Source organism: Sciurus carolinensis, chromosome 1 (genome assembly GCF_902686445.1).
Source record: "Sciurus carolinensis chromosome 1, mSciCar1.2, whole genome shotgun sequence".
NCBI lineage: Eukaryota > Metazoa > Chordata > Mammalia > Rodentia > Sciuridae > Sciurus > Sciurus carolinensis.
In genome coordinates, this window is record NC_062213.1 from 5,407,302 (window position 1) to 5,429,212 (window position 21,911).

The 21,911-nt window shown below is 43.8% G+C and overlaps 1 protein-coding gene across 2 annotated transcripts in view; it reads left to right on the plus strand.

Annotated features, from left to right (window-relative positions):
- Positions 1-21,911, plus strand: part of Fam135b (family with sequence similarity 135 member B) — a 303,172-nt gene that overhangs the window by 138,926 nt on the left and 142,335 nt on the right. For both annotated transcript variants that reach the window (XM_047556813.1, XM_047556820.1), the window contains exon 3: positions 17,134-17,213. In XM_047556813.1, the coding sequence (XP_047412769.1) occupies positions 17,134-17,213 (80 nt within the window). The remainder of the gene's footprint in view (positions 1-17,133; positions 17,214-21,911) is intronic.

Below are 21,911 nucleotides of genomic sequence, written 5' to 3' on the forward strand. Positions count from 1 at the left end.
TGTCTCAAGTTCCTTAAGGGTCCTGCTCTTACAGATACAAACATTTGTTTCTGAACATATTGGTGTTAAATGCAAGAATAACAATAGCTATAACAACACCCACCACTGACTGATACCCAGATTCGCTTCCCGTATTGATTTTGATTTCTATGTCATTTTGGGAAGACGACTGGTATCTTCATTTGCAAAGAGAAAAGTTGAAGCTCTTAGCGTTGAGATAACATTAAGTTTCCAGAAGAAGCATTATTGTTACTACCACTGCTGCTGTTTTGTTTTGATTTAATAGGAATGGAAAAAGAAGGAAAAAGCCAAGTTATAGACCTTCTTTTCAGACTTCCAAGTCCATGTGTCCCAGATTGTGGAGATTGTTCTTCCCTCCAGCATGTATGACAATCATCCCAGCAGCCTAATTCATATCGTTTTATTCACTGAGATGAATAAATGTGTTTTTCCTGAAGGCTCAACCGTGAATTTCTTAAAATTGTTCCAGATTGCTCCTTTATTTACTCTGCTTGGGTTTTGTATTTCTTTTGGTTAGAAGGATGGAGTGGTGGCAGAGATGGAAGATGGGAGAACAGTGGTGTGCTGATAAATGTTTAAAAACCTGCTCTTAACAAACAATTTATAACGTGTCTGTTTCCATGCTGTGAATACTCCCACCATGGTTCATTCCAAGATGCCAACTTGAAGTCAAAAACCACAAAGTTGTGCACAATCCCTACCACTGCCTGGTAGGGAAAACCACTTAGAAAAGTAATAACTCTATTAATGCCTTTGCTAGACATTTATTGTAAAGACAATTTGAACAAATGTTTATTAAGTGCCTACGACTCAGATATGCCAGTATGTGTTGAGATGTTGGCCACATAACTTACATTTTCTGAGGTTGTTTTTTTCCTGGTTTGCTTTCTTTTTCTTTCTTAGAAATGGTATTATAGTTATACATAACAGTGGGGTTCATTCTGATGTATCCATACACGTGTGGAATGTAATTTATTTCATTTTGATCCCCAGTACTTCCTCTTTCTCTCCCCTGTTCTCTCTCTCTGATCCCCTTCCTCTGTCCTGCTCATCTTTCTTCCATTTATTTACTGTTTTTTAATTGGTGCTTTATAGATGTACATAAAGGTGGGATTCCCTGTAGTATACTCATATATGCACAAAGCACAACTTGGTCAATTTCATTCTGCTGTTCCTCCCCTTTCTCCTCCCCCTCCCTTTCCCTCAATCCCCTTCCTCTGATCCATTGATCTGCTTTCTATTTTCATGAGCCCCCTTCCTTCCCCAGACCCCATTATTTCACTCTAACTTTTAAATCTGAGAGAAAACATTAGATTCTTGACTTTCTGAGTCTGTTTGGTTTTTAAATCATCTAAGGGTATCAATGATCTCTAGGGACTCCTCCCATCCCAGAGAAGAAACACAATGTCCAAAACAAGGAAGAAAGAATAATTCATGCGTAGAAGTCAGACTATCTGTGTTTAAATCCTGATTATAGTTGCCCTGGGTTGGTTATCTAACAATTCTGCAATTCAATTTTCTAACATTTAAATTACTTAACAACAGTCCTCAACTCAAATAGTAGTTGCAAGCATTAAATGTGTTGTTATGTGTAAGTTGTGGAGAATAAAACTAGCATATAGCAAGAATCAATGCAAATAATGACAGTATTATAATATCAAAAATCACCCCAACAGAGCAGCCAGGGTGTGGTGAGAGAAGCCTGTGCAAAGGCTTTGGGAGTCGAAAAAGCTGAAGATGTCTGGGGACAAGGGAGAGTTCCAGTTTGCGCACAATAGTTGGTACTGATGGAGGCCAGTAGAGAGCATCCTCTAAATTTAGATTTGGACCATGCTAGAAGCTTTGAGTGCCAAACAGACTTTGCACTTGGTTGGAGAGATACAGGGAACCTTGGGGATTCTCCATCTTTTTACATTTAACCTGTCCCACCTTTATCTTGAAAGCGGATTTGGTTTCCTTAGCTGCGGATAGTTGGATCTTACTTTTTTATACCATCTGCCAGGCCCGACTTCCAGTTGCTGTTTGCACCCATGTGAGTCTCAGTGTGATTGAGCTCAGCTCTGCCATCTTGCTGTTTGCTTGTTGTTGATTTCCTTTTCCACCACCTCCCACCCCACACTTCCACTTTCTCCTGCCATTGAAGATCAATTGTTTGGGTTTCATTTTATTTTCATTGCTGGCTTCTGGGTTGTTTGTTGTGGTTCTGTGCTCAGTGGTCATGATGCGACGTGAGGACTCATGGCTGCCCTTCGTCCCGCATGGGCCCCTTCACGTAGGGTGCGAGGCCATCCCACCCGCTCCTTCATGCCCACCTGCTCCTTCCTGCTCTCATCCTGCATTTTTCTTCTATCTGTTATAACCCCACAATATCTTATTAACCTATTTTGAAAAGTCAATTATTTTAATGAGATTTTAAAAATGGGAGAGCGTATCTACCACTTCCATTGGTCTTCACTTTATGTAGATTCAGATCTCCATTTGGCACTGCTTTCCTCCCTGAGGAACCTCCTTTACCTTTTCTAGACTTACTCTAAAGAGCCAAGTGGTCTGGAGCACACCCCATGGAGAGTATCTGCTGGTAGTGGGTTCTCTTTCTCTTAGATTTGCTCATCTGAAAACACCTTTATTTTGGAAAATATCTTCATTGAACATAGAATTATTTGGAATCATCTCCCATCAAAACCTGAAGCAGTGTCCATTACTTTCTGTATACCAGTTTCTGATGAGAGTCGCCATCAGTTTATCCTGGTTTTTTGTTTTTTTTTCCCCCTGCATGTATGGACTCTCCTCTCCCAGCTACTTCTGTCTGTTTTTGTGTGTGTTAAACTTCTGCTTACCATATTTATGAGCCCATTTGAGTTTGCTGTGTCTCACTTTAATTTTCTTGGGATTTGCAGAATTTGTGGAGGCTCTGGTTTTATAATTTCATCAAATTCGAAAAACAGTATAGCCACAATTATTAAAGTAATGTTTGTTGGCTTTGCTCCCTTTCTGTCTGGGCCTCAAATGACATGTTAGGCTGCCTCATCTCATGCCTCAGCTCACTAATGCTCTTCCTTTCACTGGTCTTTTTGTTTTCTTGTTCTCTCTGTGCTTCATTTTAGGTAATTTTCATGGCTATATCTGTAGACCTTTTCTTTTCTTTGTTTTTTGCTGTGTCTGATGTGCAATGTGTCTGGTATGTTGTAAAATTTCAATTCTTTTTAAAATTTCTCATCTCTAGAAGTTCAACTTGGGCCTTTTCAATGTCATTTATTTTCCCACTCATAGTGTTTAAGATGATATTTACCTTCATGGATAAATACAAGAAATTCCTAACAGCTCTTTTTGGGGGTCAGGGAGGTTGGTGAGCATCAAACTCAGGACCTCTAAGATAAGCTATTTTACTGTTCTCTCTGCTAATTTTATCTTTATCATTTTTGGTTCATTTTTAAATTTTTTATTTTATTTATTCTAATTAGTTGTACATGATAGTAGAATGCATTTATACATTTTGATAGACCATGCATAAATGCAGTATAATCTCTCATTTTTCTGATTGTACATATTGCAGGATCACATTGATGCACACATATCATACATGTGCATGAGGTAATAATGTCTGTTTCACTCTGCTATCCTTCCTACCCTCTACCTAATACAAAGTAACTCTATTCTTCCCTATCCTCCACCCCCCTTATTGTGTATTAGCATCCGCATATCAGAGAAAACATTTGGCCTTTGGTTTTTGGTGTTTTGCTTATTTCTCTTAGCATGAGATTCTCCAACTCCATCCTTTTACCAGCAAATTCCAGAATTTCATTCTTCTTTAAAGCTGAGTAATACTTTATCATATATATATATATTATATATATATATATGTATATGTATATATGTACGTATATATCACATTTTCCTTATCCATGCATCTGTTGAAGGGCACCTAGGTTGGTTCCATAGTTTAGTTATTGTGGATTGAGCTGCTATAAACATTGATAGTTCTGTGTCACTGTAGGATGTTGATTTTAAGTCCTTTGGGTATAAACTGAGGCACTTTTGGTTCTTGTAATCAATATTTATTTTCCTTATTGGTCATATTTTCCTGTTTCTTTGCATACATTGTATTTTTAAAAATTGAATGCCAGTATTATTATTGTTCAGTGGAATTTTTTGTACACCTAGAGTTACTGGGTTTTGTACCAGAATGAAATGAAATCATTTGGAACTAGCTGAATGATTTTGAGGTTTATTTTTAGCTTTGGTTCCAAGTGGCCTTTAATGTCACCTAATTTGTCCCCACTCCTGAAGTGTCCTCTAAACATTCTACACAATACCTATGGGTTCCTTCATTAAAGACTACCCCCTGCCTTTTTTGACGTTCTGGAACTGGGCCCATATCAGAAGCACCTGGGAAACTGTGCCCAAGTCCCAATCTTCCCACTGAACAACTATGTCGCTTGGGACCAATGTCCCAATTATTTTGCTTTTCAGAGACTTTGTAGCTAAAGCCAGAACTTTTCCTGCTCTGGCTGTGCAGTCAGGATGGGCTACAGTTTTCAGGGGTTGGGAGTGCGCACTCTGAAGTCACGTCTCCTGGTTTTACCTCAGCTTCCCAGTTTACACGTTGCAGAACCTTGTGGAATTGTTACTCTCCACTGACCGCATCTCATGCTTAACACAATCTGACTGTGACTGTTTCCACCACCCGGAGACTCTGATGATCAGAGATGATCTGTGGATGGGCTTGACGTAGAACTTGGGAAGTGGTGTTACAAAGTGATGGTTGTGGACTATTCCTTCCCTTCTGGGCATTCAGAGAGAACACTAGTCAATATTCTTAAGCATTTATGTGAGAAGGGGGGAGTTTGTTTAGATTTTATGATTTCCTGAAAATGATTGCTAGAAATGGTGGCTTTTGTTTTAAGGAATAAAGTTAACACTACACAGTGGAATGGAAACTTCTACTTGATTTAGGAGTCATGTGACGTTAGGATTTTGAAAACTCTTATTTCATTACCTATAACTGGAAATGACAAGGTGTAATTCATAGAGTTTTCATAAAAATTAAAAGTGATTTTTTTCTAGTGTAAATGCCAAATAGTTTCAGACAAAAAAAAAATTTGAAATAATAGCAGAGGTTGCAACTTGCTTCCAGTTGCCTGGGACACGAGCGTTTGCAATTTCTGCTTGACCACTTGCTTGCCTTTAGGACAGGAAATGCTCACAGGGCCCTTTACTGTCACCTGGGGCTCTGACTTCAAGCCCCATTGGAGAGTGCCAGTAGGTTAGGTTCAGCCACATGAGGAAACCTTTCTCCTCCATGAAGCAACCTTACACCATGGTACACAAGGAAACCTGCTTCACTCACACATAAAATCCCAACCTGAATGCTTAGATTTTAGTGACTCTCATGCAAGGAGAGACTAAGTTTTTCACTGCCAGATCAACAAAGAGAAACACGGGGCGGGTAGGGAAAGTCAGAAAGCCTACGTCACAGCTTCTGAGTTTTCCCCTGCACACAATATGGCCCAGGAGAATCCTAAATTCTGATTCCATTCAAAATGAAAGGATTCTGCTTGACTTCAGATAATCAGGTGCTTGATGAACTCCAGCTTAAATATCACAAGATGCCAGAAGAAATCCAGAAGTAGATGACATCAAATTGTTCATCAACAGGTGGAATCTGGGTGAGATATAATTATGAGGGTCTGCCCATGTCCAAATGTCCAGATAAGTTCTGCTAAAAATGCTAGTGGTCTTTTCTCAAACAACAACAACAAACTCAGTATTGGTTTTAGAGGTAAATAGAACCCCAAAGACTGTTTATAGTCCTGCAGTGGTGGGCAGATATGGATAGAGCAGATGGCTCAGTCCTTGAGAGTAGACCGTATGGTGAAAACTGCATGTCACTTCTGGGATCTTGTCCTTCAGAATTTTGGAACACCATGGCCTCTTCCTTACAGGACCTCCCTATTGGGGAGCTTCACCTGAGTTTCAGGGCATCTTCTACTTTTGGTTGAGGTCAGATATATGAGAATTGGGGTATCAGGCAGTACCAGCTTCCTTCTGGGAAAGGGGCTGCAGGTATAGCTTGGTGGCATAGAGCTGAGACACAGCACACAGCAGTTAGTGATAGCATGTAGGCAGGCGAGTGTATCTTTGTCATATCAGTAGAGAAGTCACTGCACACTCTGGTGTTTACCTATTCCCCAGCAGTTTCTCTACAGTCAGCCAGGCTTAGATCACAGGTCAATGCTTTTTTTATTTTTTTAATTTAAAGAAAGGATCAACCTTGTCTGCATCAGTGTGGATTCTGCTGAGGCATGTGGCTGTTAGGTGAGGCCTAGGATAGGACCAGATTTTTTTGCACAGGCTTCTGGGAGCCCCAAGGGAAATCCTTCTGTGATAAGCAATGCATAGGGAGCTTTAACACAAAGAGGGCCACCTCCTCAGCCAGAGGAAGCTTCTCTAAATCCTACAACCTCTGTCCATTGCCACATGTTTCTAAGGAGGCCGTACAGTTGTCCAGTGGGGGTCACAGAACCATTCCAAATCTCAAAGACGCTTTCACGAACAAAGCATGCTTCACAGGGAGCTGTGGAAGCGACTGCCTGTTACAGAGTCCTTGCCATGTGCGATATGATGTCTCTTTAAATATCACTTTCGTATTTCAGTGCTTATTGTAAATGCAAGGAAACTGGGTCTCTGTAAGTTTGAGGTCTTTGGGAATTTGAACGTGTGTTTGTGTGACTCTGAAGTCCTTTCTGCCTGTGCCCTCCTGGGGCTCAGGTGGACCAGACCCAGGGCTGAAGTAGTCATGCTCATACTTTCAAGGAACCTTGGCTGACACCATGCACTTGGCTCTATTGACTTCTCCATGTTATCAGCAAAGACATTTCACCTGTTCACAGAGTCCTCGACATTGGGGTGAACAGGCAGAGAAGGGAGCAATTCCATAACCATGGAATGAGAGGCCAGAAACCCACAGTACCTTCAGGAAAGCCTCTCCCTCATTTTTATTATCATTGTCTTGCAAACACTGACTTAAACTCACCATTTGCCAGGCAGTATATGAACCTCTCACGTATTGATACTTGAAGTTTTACAGTGGCATTATGAGTGCATTACTATCATTGCCATCCCCCTTCATACATCAGGAAGTTCAGCAGAGGGACATTAGATGCTTTACTCAAGATCATACAGAGAACAGCAGGATAGAGAACCCTTATCCAGCTATGTGGGCATATCCACCTCATGACAGAACATTTCATCTTGAGTCCACCGTTTTGTATGATCAGGAACTGGGTGCCATGGCCTCCTTGAGCCTTGTTCCACTCAGAATGAGCTCCTCTATCAACTTCACCCCAGCTGTGAGGTTGGAAGATAGATTGGGGATCACAGCTATGGGAGGTATGTTTCAGGTAACTGTAATAAAGATAAAGTAGGCACAGTGGTGTATGCCTGTAATGACATGACTCTAGAGCTGAGACAGGAGGATCCCAAGTTCAAAGCCAGCCTCATCAACTTAGCAAGGCCCTAAGCAACTGAGTGAGACCCTGTCTCAAAACATAAAAAGGTCTGGGGATACAGTTCAGTGGTTAAGTGACTCTGGGTTCAATCCCTGATAACAAAATGAAACAAAATAAAACAAAGCAAAAACAAATGAACGAAAATGCCACAGACATATTATCATTAATGGAACATGGGGTCGGGCATCACACATTGTCCATTTTACTCTCATGTACTCAGCCTGTGATGTTTCTGTAAGGCTGGCACCGGTATCTGTTTTCTCACCTGGGGGAAAGTGAGTCACTGAGCACAAGTCACTAGCTTGAGCTTGCCTACTTGACTTTGAGATCCTTAAGTTCCAACACCAGAGCATAAGTTTTTGACCTTTGCATAAAAGTGATTTATATTCTAGGTCATGTCAAATGTCCCTGGGTCAGAGGGGTTATTTCATAATACACTGCAATGAAAGTGATTATGACAAAATGTCATAGACCTTGGTATTTCCATTGAAGATTAATACTTTCTGGTTTTATCAGCCTTAAGAAAACTGCATATGGGTTCTGAGTCACTTGTGGAGTTGTAGATGTTAGGATCAGGTTGTGCAGTCCTATGGTTTACTGAGAGAATCTATTAATGGAATCTCCCTCTTCTATCCATTCATGGGGCATTTATTGAGCAATAACTGTGTGCCTGCCCTGTGTTAGCTTCTGGAGACACAGAGTAGAAAGAAGCACAGGACATATCTTGTCTCCTCCTGCAGCTGGTGGTGATGGATGGTTCTGTGATTGGCTGAGGACAGATGCTCACTTGATGGATTCTCTCCTTTGTGCAGCTGTTAGAGCTCTAAGGAATGCAAAAGAAGTCAAAAGTAGCACTCCTCTTCTGAAGGTGCTCCTGAGAAGACAGGGGAGCTCAGGGAACAACAGTGACATTAGAAAACCAATGATCAGAGCAGGGGTGTGATTGGGCTCCTGGTGACAGAAAAGTGATGACAACACCAGAGAAACTGGTGAGATTTAAATTATCTGGCTTTACTTTCCCCAAAACAAGTGAGATTCTGCATTTTGACCCCCAAAATTTCCATTGACTGGTATGCCAGTGAGTTTTCCATTACTGTAACAAATTCCTGAGATCAGTCAACTCACAAAGTGGAAAGGTTCATTTTGGCCCACAGTTTGAGAGGTTTCCATCATGGTCTCTTGGCCATGGTGGCACAGTAGGTCACAGAGGGTATGTGTCGGGACCTTTGTTCATATGATGGTGTCTGGGAAACAAAGAGAGAAAAGGTGGCCAGGCATCCAGAATCCCTCTCCAGACCACATCCCAAATGACCTAACTTTCTTCTACCACACCCTGCCTCCTAAACTTCCACCCCTGCCCAGTGGCACCACACGTTCATGACCACACCTTCAACTCCTGGCCTTCGGAGGACATGCAAGATCCTAAGTGTAGCGACCAGCTCTGTGGCAATGGAAGGATCCTCTGTCCTTGCTGATCCACGCCTTGTGTATTGTTAGCATGGGGACAATGAAATAAAATAAAATTATGGAAGTAGCTTCAGCATCCTGTTTAGTCAGGAAATAGCCACATGGGTCCACTCATTTGGAAATTCCTTCTTTCTCATGAGTAGGAAATTTGAAATCCTTTGTACATTCATGGTACTACTGTAACAGATTTCTATAATATTAATGACTTTAAATCTTGCATTTGTTATCTTAGAGTTCTGGAGGTTAGAAGTCTGAAATGAGTCTCACTGAGCTAAGATCAGGGTGTCAGAAGGGCTACATCCTGCTGTGGAGTCTCAGGGAGAATCGGTTTGGTTTCCTCTTCTTTTCAGTGCCCAGAGTCTGCTACATCCCCTGGCTGGTGGCCCCTTCCAGCTAGAGCCAGGGCATCCCATGGTGGAGTCTTTCTGAGCTTGTATTATTGTCACTCTCCTTTGTCTTTTCTCCCTTATAAGGACCCTTGTGATTGTACTGGGTATGTCCTGGTCATTCCATTCAGAATGCTCTCCAGACCTCTGGGTCATCTGGTTAGAGGCCTTAATTTCTTTAACAACTGTAACTCTTTTTTGCCTAATGTATTTACAGATTCCGAAGGATAGGACTCAGATGTCATAGAGGAAGGTATTATTCTGCCTACCACATTATGTCATTTTTATAGACGGAAGGCAAGAAAGGGTGGGTGTATTTCCAAAGAGGAACTCTGTGCAAGTCCAGACAGTCGGGTACAGAGGCAAGCTATTCCGAGTCTCCCACTTCCTGCTCTTGGCTTTTCTGTGTCTGCTGACTAGAACTCATTGTCTCCTTCTCTAACCACTTGCATGGTCTCCAAGGACTTGCGCTAATGCTCTCCTCTTTCCAGTATCTTCTTTTAACCATCCTGACTAGAAAGAAGAACCTCTAAGATGGTTAATGGAGACCCATATGTGAAAAAGTAAAATTTCTCTTAAAGTTTTGCCTACATTATGTACTACATGAACTTGAACAAATTTCTCTCTAGATGTTAATTTTCTCATCTTTAGTATAGAAATCATGGTAGGTGCATCAAATATATTCTGTAGAGATCAAAATGATATCATCCATATCATGTATGACTGTGTGGTTTATAGATTTATGAGCTGGCAGAAACTTCTAATAAAATAAAATAAAATTATTGAAGTAGCTTCAGCATCCTGTTTAGTCAGGAAATAGCCACATGTGTCAACTCATTTGGAACTTCTTTCAACATTTGCTCTTATAACTTGTGAACTTCAGGTTGATGATTGATTCCTTAAAGTGAGATTCAGTAGGGACAAGTACATTTAAGAAGCAAGAATTCTGAGAAGGCTTTGGAATTGGTTGTAAAAGGTCACACACACACACAAATGTGATTCTTATGAGGTGTAGTGGGACAAAATGTATACATTCATCCCTGGAGTTAGGGCCCTAGCTTCCCTTTCCTAGCTCCCCGCCATTTACAAGGGGTTAGGTCTCTCCAATGGCTCTGTTTCTTTTGGAGTTAACACCCAAGATGGAGCTATTGTTCACAGAGGATTTCTGGGTGATCAAACAAGATGGCGTAAGTGGAAATTCCTAGTGCCAGTCGGCACAGAGAGGCTTAATCAATGTCGAGTGCCTGCTGGAAGAGCAGTATGAGGAAAGTAACGCATAGCCCCGGTGATGATCTGCCTGTCAGTTATGTGTTTAGAGAAGAAGTCGTCAGGATGTGACAATCGGTGGTAGAGCCCTGAGATTTGTGCTTGTTCTCCTGGTGGTGGAGATATTGAGATGCACAAGTAAAAGCAGCATCTTGTATGTTATCCATGGGGTTTGGCGATCATCAGCCCCTGGGGCTTCACCTGCAAATGTGTTCAGTCTGGTTGATACACAGCTGTCACACTGATGCTGTGGCCATGGTTGCTGCTCTTAGTTGGTTTTACTGAGCTGCTTTTGTCATTGTCACTGATTTACAAACTAACATTTAGCATTTTAAAGAAGGTTTTTTTTTTTTTTTTAATCAGTCTTCCCCTGAAAAACAGAAAGACCTAGCCACACACCATCAGTGATTTTGCTTGGTGGTGACCAGTGGCTGCTAAGTCACGGCAGCCCCTGTGGATGGGGTGGGCACCTTCTGCTGCCACAGTGTCTTCTCACATGCAGTTGCTTATGGCTATTACTGTGCTTCCATGGGAGTTTCCTCATGGTGGTCACTGAGCCTGTTTTCTGTTGGTGTAGCCGAATTCCCAAGACTGGCTAATGTGTAAGCAACAGAAAGTTATTTGGAGACTGGGAAGTCCAATGCGAAGGGGTCATCTCTGTTGAGGGCCTTCTTACTGATGGGCTCTCAGCAAAGTTCTGAAGCAGTGTGGGGCATCCCATGGTGAGGGGTGGTCACAGGAGTCAGTGTCAAACTGGCTTTCATAACAGAACCGCCTTCAAGATTACCCTTTCACCCAATTAATCCATCAACCCATTCACAGCCTAGCCACCTCTCAAAGGTTCCCTGGGTCCCGCCTCTCAATAGCTCACAACGGGGACTGAATGGCAACATGAGTCTTAATGGGGACATTTCAACCATGGCAGTAGTGCATTGTTTCTGTACCCACATTTTGGGATGAATTCAAACTAAAAAGTTTTTTTCTCAGCAAAGGAAATAATCAATAATGTGAAGAGAGAGCCTACAGAGTGAGAGAAAATTTTTTCCACACACACCTCAGACAGAGCACTAATCTCCAAAGTTTATAAAGAACTGACAAAACTTTACACCAAAAATACAAAGGATCCAATCAATAAGTGGACTAAGGAACTTGGCAGACACTTCACAGAAGATATACAGGTGATCAACAAATATATGAAAAAGTGCTTACCAGCTCTAGTAATTAGAAATGCAAATGAAAACCACCCTAAGATTTCATCTAACTCCAATTAGAATGACTATTATCAAGAAACCAGCATACTACATGATGCAGCCAATGTTCATAGATGTTCAATTCATAATAGCTAGATTGTGGAACCAACCTAGATGCCCTTCAATTGATGAATGGTTAAAGGAACTGTGGTGTATATACATAATGGAATGTTACTCAGCCAGAAAGAAGAATAAAATTATGTTATTTGCTGGTAAATGGATGGAGTTGGAGAATATCATGCTAAGTGAAATAAGTGAAGCCCAAAACACCAAAGACTGAATGTTTTCTCTCATAAGTGGATGATGATACATAATATGGGAGTGGCATGGGGGTCAAGAGAAGAATGGAGGAACTTTGGACGGTGTAGAGGAAAATGGGGTGGGAGGGGTGGGGAACGGAAAGATAGTAGAATGAAACAGGCATCATTACCCTATGTACGTGGATGATTACATGAATGGTGTGAATCTACATTGTGTACAGTCATAAAAATGGAAAGTCGTACCCCATTTTTGTTCAATGAATCAAAATGCCATCTGTAAAAATTAAAACAAAATCTTAAAAAAGTGAAAACAGAAAAGCTAGATTAAGTGGAATCTACAGTATTTTTTAAGATCTTCTTTGATTTCTTTTCCTGGACTCTTGTAGACATCTGAATTTGCTCAGTCACTGATTGTGCTGTTGAATAGAACAGGTGTTTTAAAATTTTTTTTTCAAATAAAATTGGGATTTTGAGATGCTTATAGACTCTCAGGCACCCTGTGAGACATCCTGTGTACTCTTCGCCCCGCCCCCAATCAATGGCAGTGTCGGATGAAGTGGTGGCAAGTGTGGCCGGCATTTCCCCAAGTGACTGTGCCATCTACATTTCCACTAACTGTGCATGATCCAGTTTTCTTGTGCAATTCCCAGCCTTCGGGGTCTTCCCTGTTTCTCACTTTACATTCTGATGAGTGTGAAGTAGTACCTCCTTGTGGTTTTGGTTTGAATATCTTTTTAAAAAAATGTTGAGTTGACCGTGTTTGGGGTGTACAGCATGAAGCCTCAACCAACACCCACACTGCAGTGCATGATGGCCACAGGCAAGCAGGTTGCTTATCCCCAGCTTCCTTGGTTACCCTGTTTTCTTTCTACATTTTGTGGTCAGCATGCCTAAAAGCTACTCTCTTAGCAACTCTTCACTACACAATACAGCTTCCCATCCTCCTGCTGCACACTACATCTTAGGCTTCTTCATCCTGTGAGGTTAGAATTTTATATCCTTTGATAGGCATTTCTTCCCCGTTCCACACCAGGGTAATGATGATTCTAATCTCCGTTCCCATGTATTTCACACTTCCTTTAAATGTTCCACATCTGTAAGATGACGTAGAGCTTTTTATTTCTGAGTCTGGCTCATTTCACTGAGCACAGGGTCCTTCAGCTTCATCTATGTTCTTGCCAGTGGCAGTCTCCCTTTCTGAAGAAGGGCTACCTGGAGAAATGTATGTCTCAGTGCAGCTCCTGGAGGAGGGACTTGCATAGCCCCTCCAGTCCCTTCGGCAGAGGGTTCACATGTGGCCCTGCTCCCACCTCTTGAGGGTTCTCCTTCCTATCATGGTGCCTAATGACTGCAGCAGGCTGCACCCCTACACGCAGAGCACAGCACCCCCTTTCTGCCCACCCTCACCTGCCTCTTCGGCGATAACCATCCTAATAGACCTGAGATGATGTCTCATCCTGGTTCTGATCTGCTTTCCTCTGGTGATTGGTGGTTGTGAGCACCTTGTCAGCCCTGGTGGTCTTTTGAAAAAATGTTAGTCAGTATGAAATCAGGTTATTTGTCTCGTTATTGAGTTGTGTGAGTTCCTTATGTATTTGGATACTAACTCCTCCGATATATAGTTTGCAAATGTCTTCTCCCATCTGGAGGCTGCTATTCATTCCATTGGGTGTTTGCTGTGTGGATTGATGGAATCTTCTTGTTTATTCTTGGTTTTCTCGCTTGTGCTATTAGTGCCGCATCCAAAAAAAAAAAAATATTGCAAAGACCAACATCAAGGAGAATTTCCTGTTTTTCTTCTTGGAGTTTTATGGTTTGGGGGTCTTGCCTTTAAGTCTTTAATACATTTTGTGTTCATTCTCACACGTGGTGTTAGAAGGAAGTGCTTTTCCACCCCTTGCCTGTGGCCATCCAGTTCCTTACTTGTTGCTGTGAGAGTCTCCTTTCACCATCCTGCGTTCCCCAGGTCCTGGTCAAACACTAGCGTCTGTGTATTCTTGGGCTCCTTGCTGGGCTTTCTTCTCTCCCACAGGAATACGTCTGCTCTTATCCTACTACCATGCCATCTTGATCACTGAAACTTTGTACTGTCCTTTGAAATAAAGATACTGATGCCTGAAATTTTGTCATTCTTTCTCAAGACTGTTCTTACTATTAAAAATATTCTGTAGCTTCATATGCATTTATAATTATTTTCTGTATTTTTGTGAAAAAAAAGCTGTAATTGGAATTTTGATTGGGAGTGTGCTGAATAGCTTGCTTTGTGTCGAACATCTTTTCATGAAGTTATTTGTCTCCAAGTGTCCTCTTGGTGAAGTTCCTTCTTGTGTTTGTCCACGTTTTACTTGAGTCGTTGGTTTTTATTATGAAGATCTGTGAGGTACATGTTTATTCTAGGTAACCGTCCTTTTTCAGTTCCCATGTTCACAGAGGTAATGTTCTACAGCGTCTCCATGAATCAGAAAACACTGAGCTACTGCTCCCAGGGGACACACAGGAACAAGCTCCTGTGAGCCTCTGGCCATGTTTCCACTGACTGACCAACACATAGCTTTGCCTTATGTGTGTTTCTGTCAAGGACGCTTAACATGTATTGCTGACTTGTTAACCTTGAACTCTGCCGACAGCATGCTACCTCAGACCTGAGTGAGGCTTACCTAACACGAACATTTTCTCTGCTTTTCCCTTAGGAATGCTAATCAGCACTCAGCTGTGTGCATGGGGCTATTTTTAAATATCAGAATTATCAATAAAATGCACAAAACCACAAAAACTGTGCGTGAAACAGTGCACAGAGGACCCTAGTTTGCAGAGTCGTGCAGGCTTAGTTGGGAACCTGCTAATTAGATGACTCAATTATTTGCCACAGTGCTCATGCCTTTGAATGACCATGAGGGTGCTGCTAAGATTGCATTTGGGGTTAACAAATTTTAGCAAATAGACATATCCACAAATAAGGAATATACTAAGTTCAGCTGCATGCTATTCGCAAATATTTTTCCACACTGCATTGTAATCCTCTTAACAGCATCATTCACCACCCCCCTAAAAAGGGATTCAGTTTTAATAGAATCAAATTTATCAATATTTTCTTTTGTAGGTCATGGTTTCATGGTAAGTCTAAGAATTTTTCTTAACTCTGTACTTAGAATATATTTAGAAGCTTTTTTTTGTCTAAAAGCGTTACTGCTTTCTTTTTTTCACATACGTCCAGGATCCATTTTGAGTTGGTTTTAATGCGAAGTGTGAAATTAAATCTGAGGTTTGTTTATTTGTTATTAGTGTTTTGCCTGTAGATGTCCAATTGCTTCAGGAAAATTTACTTAAAGCTGATCTTTCCTCCACTGAATTTCTTTTTCTTGTTTGTGAGAGTCACAGGCACGTTTGTACCCTGGTCACTATGAGCTGGCAGGTGGAGTTCTGGGCTCCTTCCGTGGTCTCCCTTAACCTGTAGTCAGTGGGCACCCAGTACTGTCCACTGGGAGGAAGTCTGACTCCCTCCTGCAGACCTTCCCTGGGCAGCCTCGGGGGAGGAGGGTGCTTCCTTGCAACCTGGCCAGGGCTGTGGGTGGAGGTAGGCCGTGCCTTCTCCTGATTGCTTGGCTGGGGCCGACAGCTATTGTCCAGAAGTGTCGGCCATGCTAGGCCGCCACCCTCTATCCTTTTGGTTCCCGGCAGGCTTGTTATGGGGGGCTTTTCTGTTTTGGACCTCTGTCTCTCTGTCTGGCTTCTCCAGTACCCAGTCTGGGGTTTTACCTGAGAAATATGAGGCAAGAGAAAATGCAGAGAACTTACCACTGCAATTTCCCTTGTTTCTTGAGGTCCTGGGTCTGTCTTTGTTCTCTAAGAATCTCCTTTTACTTGTCTTATTATGTTACCTAGAGTTGGTACTGGTGCTTAGTGGAATGAATAGGGAAAGGAATGTCCACCCCATCTTTCTGGAACTCAAAGTCATGGCAGGTAGGTATCACTTTTAATCTTCATTTTAAAGATAAAGGAACAAATTCAGAAGAGTTACACAGCAGAGTCACATAGCTCACAAGCTACAGCCAACTGTAGTCGCGAATCCAGGGCTGTGTTCTCCACTCAGCAGCCCCTCCGTCTATCATCCACATCAAAACAGGCCTGAGCCCACCAACAGAAGCATCCTGTGTGTTCACTGCCCCTGACTCACTGGTGGGGACTTTCCCTGCTGAGAGCTTGGTGAGTCACGGGACGGATGCTGATGGCTCATGGTCCATTTTCCTTCGAATTCGCTTTGTTTTGTTCACAGTCCATTTCATAATGGGCTTGAATCAGTGGACAGGAGGACAATTATGACATCAGCAACATTCCCAAGTGCTTATAAGCCAAAAGGTCATTAATTGCAAAGCACAGAACTTGAATAGATGCATCTGTACTTGTCACAAAAGAGGGTACATGGGAGAGCTTACAAAGAGCACAGGAACCTGCAGTGTCCACAGGTGGCCGGACTTGAAAATGGGAGTGATGTGTTGAAAACAAGCAAAGATAAGTGCACTGGGGCACGTGTTTGGCAGTACCTCCAGGGATAGCAGCCACTGCATGTCTTTGTGTGTGTGTATGTGTGTGTGTGTTACAACACAAGAAAGCTCAGTTTATATTATATGTGAGTTTTCCACCATTTTACACCAACTTTTTTCTTGCAGTGATGAATTTTCCTGATTAAAGAAAAACCATACCTCTTAATGTAACTATGTCATGTGACTATTCTTTTTCTATTTCCATCACTTCCAACCTTGTTCAGCCTTGTATGATTTCAAATGAACCCAGCTTCCTGCCTCTGACTGTGACCAACCCCTTCCCCTTTCAACTCTTCTGATGAAATGCATTTCTCTTTGCTGCTGGATGCTGGTGCATGCCACCTACAAAGTTCCGTGGTTTCCTGTGGCTTTCAGTTTAGAGACCACATTGAGAAGTCAGATCTTTAACCATCCTTCTTCTGCTCTTTTCTTAGATATTACCAGATCCGAATGACCTTGAAGGTGTCCTCCAGGATCCCTCACAGACTGAGTGCTTCCATCGTGGGACAGTCAGGTGAGCAGAGTGAGGGAGCGGGCATTTGCCAGCATGCCAGGGTACAGTGGGGTGCAGGGCACGGAGGTGCTTAGGGTGCTACTATCAAATGTCATTGGATGGATTCCTGTTGGAAAGGAAGGCCCACTGCTGGATGTGGCTTTGGGTGTACCTTGTTGCAAGGGGGAACTGCTGGAAGGAAAAGATGCTCTTTCAGGGTTTGTTGGTGCTTGAGGGTAAACTGACTGTGGAGGGTTGGTTGAGATCAAATCCGAGAAGAAATGGGTGGGAAATGGCATCTTCATGCAGGTGAGGAGAAGCCTGTTGCTGAAGAGTGGCTGGTGGTTTGCTGGGTTCAGAGCTGAGTGAAGGGCAATCATGGTGGCCCTGTCCATGCACCATCAGGAGTCCCAAAGCCCTGAAGCCTGCAGGGGAGGGCCGCTGAGGACAGACACTCTGCGACAGAGCCAAGCCAGAAACAGAACTCAGTGCACAAGAAATAAAGATAGGCAAAGATCAACTAGTGAAAACCCAAGGAGGCCATGTTGGTGAACTTGGGGAAACTGTGTGGACTAGCAGTTGTTCAGATGAGGAAGGCTTAGGGGTGGAGGGAGAGAAAGTAAGGAGGTGAAAAGGCAGAACTGCACAAAATCTGATTCATTTAAAAAGAGTAGCCGAGAATAGCATAGGATTCAAACCCAGCAGAGCTGAGGCCGCGGTCAGAGCTGCACCTCATGGAGTCTTTTGGAGTTGGCCATGACGTGGTGAGTGAAATCGTGCGTGGTTGAGTTCCAGCAAGTTGGGTGGTGCTGATGTGCTGGTCTGCTTAGCTTCACCTTGTAGGAGGGGTGGAGGCTGTGGCTTCTCAAGACAGCAGAAGGGCAGCAGGGAGGGCCCATGTATGGTCAACTGGCCAATTCAAGTCCATGGGCCACAAAGAGAAAGACACTGCTGACCCTGCACAAGGTGAGTGCTAAGGAACAGCCCAGTCACCGTATTTCCAAGACATCGCCTCTCTTCCACTCCACTCCTCTTCCCTGGGAATAAACCAGGCCTGAGACTAGGAACAGCAGCCACTCACACAGTCTGTAACTCAGGCTGATTCAGGAATCCACAGTTCCCTCCTTGCTACCAGCCTGTGTTCCACCTGACTGGCAACCCAGGGAGGCCCATGGTGTCACAGAGAGAGTAAGAGGTTTGAATCTGACACTGTGAATTAGGCTGTGACCCCAGGCGAGTTATCAGAACCTTGACCTTTGTTTCCTCACCTAAAACGTGGGACGAAAACCAACCTCTGTTGAGTTTTCACTTTATAGTTTATAAATGAAAAGGGTGTTTTGTAGACATCATAAATGTCAATGAACCAGGACAGGAAGAGGGAGTGGTCATGTGCCAGGACCTGGAGGCAGGGCCCCGCTCTCGGCGTCAGGGTAGAAGTCCAGGGAGATCCTGGATGCCTGGTGAAGACACCCTGGCTGACCAGGGGAGAGCCCTCCACAGGCTGCCGGCAAGGACGTGGCCTCTTCCTGAGACTCTGGACTCAGAAACGCTGCTCCCTCATTGGCTGAGGACCAGGAGACTGCAGGGCATCCAGGGATGCTGAGCCCAGCAGCAGCCTGGAGAAGAGAAGGACATAAGATAGTGCTGCAGAGAAACAAAGAAAAACAAAATGTGATTCCAGGGGAAAGTTCTGTTTTCATCTGGTCTGGTCTGGCAGGAGAGTCGCCATGGTCACTGTGGAGAAGCCGGACTGCCCCGTGCTCTGAGCAGCACACTGTGGGGGACAGAGGCCAGCCATGCTCACCACCAGACCACTCATAGGCGAGGGAGAGACACCGCACGTGGTTTCTCCTTCAAAGTAATTTAACAATCATATTTTCATGTAGGTGCTACTACATTCCAGAATGTTCCAGAAGCTAGTGCTTGAGACAATGGTCTACTCTTGCTGATGTTTAGAGTTGGCTGGGTCAGTGGGGTAGAACTCTCAAGATGACTCCACTTGTGTCCAACCCTCACTTGGAATGGCTGAGCTTCCATCTCCAATTGGTGGGTCAGATTCCTTACATAGTAACTCTGCCACCAGGAGAGAAAACGCAAAGACCCCAGGCCCACTGTGGGGAGGTGAGTGACCAGGCCAACCCACCTTGCGTGGGGGCAGTGAACCCTGGTCCTTCTTGGGAGGTGCCATCTGCATGTGCTGTCAGGAGGACGTTGGCAGTCATGTTGGCAGAAAATCGTCCAAACACATTTTCCATGACCTGCATGTGTTTCTGGAGAGACAAAAAAAAAAAAAAAAATATGTTTTGGCAACAAAGTATGATGCATTGAAAAAGAAGCAGGGGTCCTTGAAGCAGAATCTAATAATGTCCTCAAAACTCATTTAGTTGAATTGTCTTGACAGAGCAGATTATTTAATTTGGCTTTTTTTCCTACTTAGCTCTAAAATGGACATAGAAAAATGCTGCTGGGTCTGGAGAGGCAGAATTCAGGATCGGTGAGGCTGTGGGCTCCAGGGTCCCCAGGTTCCAATCCGTCTCACCACTTCTAATGCTTGGATTTGGAAGTTATCTCACCAATTTGTTTTCAGGTTTTTATCCATAAAATGAGGATGGTAGTTGGTACTTGTCTCACAGGCTTGTGATCAGGGTGGAATCAATTACGCAAGAAACATGGTAGGAAGCTGCTGGGCACACAGGAAGCTCAGGGTCGGGTCGCTAGCAGAGGACTTGCCGGGACGCAAAGGGGCGTTGTCTTCTTCTCAGCCTTCTGTTCTGTGCCCATCCTGGGGACACACCCCTGGGCACAGGAGGCTGCCTTCCTGCCCTGGAGGGACTCTAGGTCATGTCAGGAGATGGAAGTGGTCAGATGAATACAGAGTGGGATAGCATCAGATGAAGTAGGGGGACCCTTCAGGACGGCCCAAGGTGAGGGCAGCTTGGCAGAGGAAGGGGCTCTGCACTAAGGTTGGGAAGGATGAGAATTTGGTCCCACAGACAAGGGCAGGAATGGGTGCTCCAGGCAGAGGTGACAGAATGACCAGCACCACTGGAACCTGAACAGAGGAAAACCATTTATGGACTGATGAGAGACCCAGAGTCGCTGCTGGTAGGAGCAGTACCATCCTGCGAAGAGAAGCAGAGCTGGGCCAGGTCGCAAAGTCTTCCCTGCCACACTGGGAGATCAGCTTAATTCCAGAGGGACAGCCAGGTGGCTGTCGGCACTTTGACAGCAGAACCCAGCACTGTGTGACATGGGGTCTTCTCATAAATCAGCGACAGAACTGTGCTTTAGTCTGCTTTTCTCATGTCAGCCAACAACCACATTCTATGGAAACATATTTCTATTGTGTCAATGGTTTAGGTAGAGAGTCTTTAGATTGGAAACAACATCTTCTTGAATTTCACAAACTCTGTTTACCATTAGATCCTGTGACTGCACTTTTTTTGGTTATGCTAATTTGGTGACAATTTCTCTGGAAAACTGATGGCTTGTTCCTGTCTGAGTTAGCTGTACTTGTCATTGAGTCGACTATGACAGGTTTTGGGCTCCCACTGGTTAGGAGCAACTAGTGCCTTGGGCATTCTAGAAAGATCCCAGCATCACAGATGTCACAGGTACATAGACAGGTGACAATTCTAACAGTAAGAATCTAAGACCCACAGGGTCTCTGTCACTACCAGAAGAGGAAAGTATAAGTTGCAAGTGATTTTCTAAGGACTAACCGAACCCAGGACACCCCCGAACTGTTCCAAAACACAGAAGAAAAGTCATCAAAATATCTGCCTATTGTTCTACTTTAAATTTAGCTGAAATTGGGGAATTGTTAGATGCAAAGATCTGACTATTGGGGATACAGGTCCTGTAGGTGACAGGTCTCATCATGCTGAGTCCCACTTGTCCACCTGAAGGCTGTGTGGCAGAGAACACCCTTCCCCCTCTGAGCCTTGATTCCTTTTACTCGAGTGGGGCTAAGGATACTTCCACACAGGGCTGCCGAGGGGGCTGGGAGCAGGATGGAGAGGCCCTAGTACAGCACTGCAGCCTAATGCAGAGGCACAGTGTGACTGTTAGGCACAGAGTATCAGTTAGCGAAGAGTCGTGTCAGGGGCTCAAGGAAAACTTATAGATGGAGACACCAGAGGTGTTCCCAAGGCAAAGGTGACCAGAGGGGATTTGATGGGAAATAGAGGTACCCGCAGCAGATGCAGGAAGGTCACGGTGGGACGGGGTGCTGTGGATGTTCCCTCTGAAGGTGGGACAGGAGGGTGGGTGGTGTGATGCAGGATGAGCAGGGTGCAGGGAGGGCTGGCACCATGGGGTCACTTCTAGTCCTGTACCTAGCAGGTGTGGTGTCTCTCTATTGTATCCTGCCATATGAGCAGGGTGGCCTCACAGGATGATGCAGATGTGATGGGATTTCCTATCGTTGCTGTATCCCTGTTCATCCTTAGAGAGACCTGGTCTAAGCATCCAAGCCAGAGTCAGGCTGTGCATGAGCTGAAATTGCTGAAAGAGGCCTGGCAGTAGGGCGTGGCCTACCCACAGCTGCAGAGATACTGCAGAGACAGAACTGACGCACACGGGGCCATGTTTCCCTTTACGTGTGATGGAGACTCTCAGAAATCTCATTGTGTTTCTTAGTACTCAAATTGGTATTTCTATACTTACACACGTTTATGCCTATAATGCATGTATGTGCACTGCATGCATAATTGAATT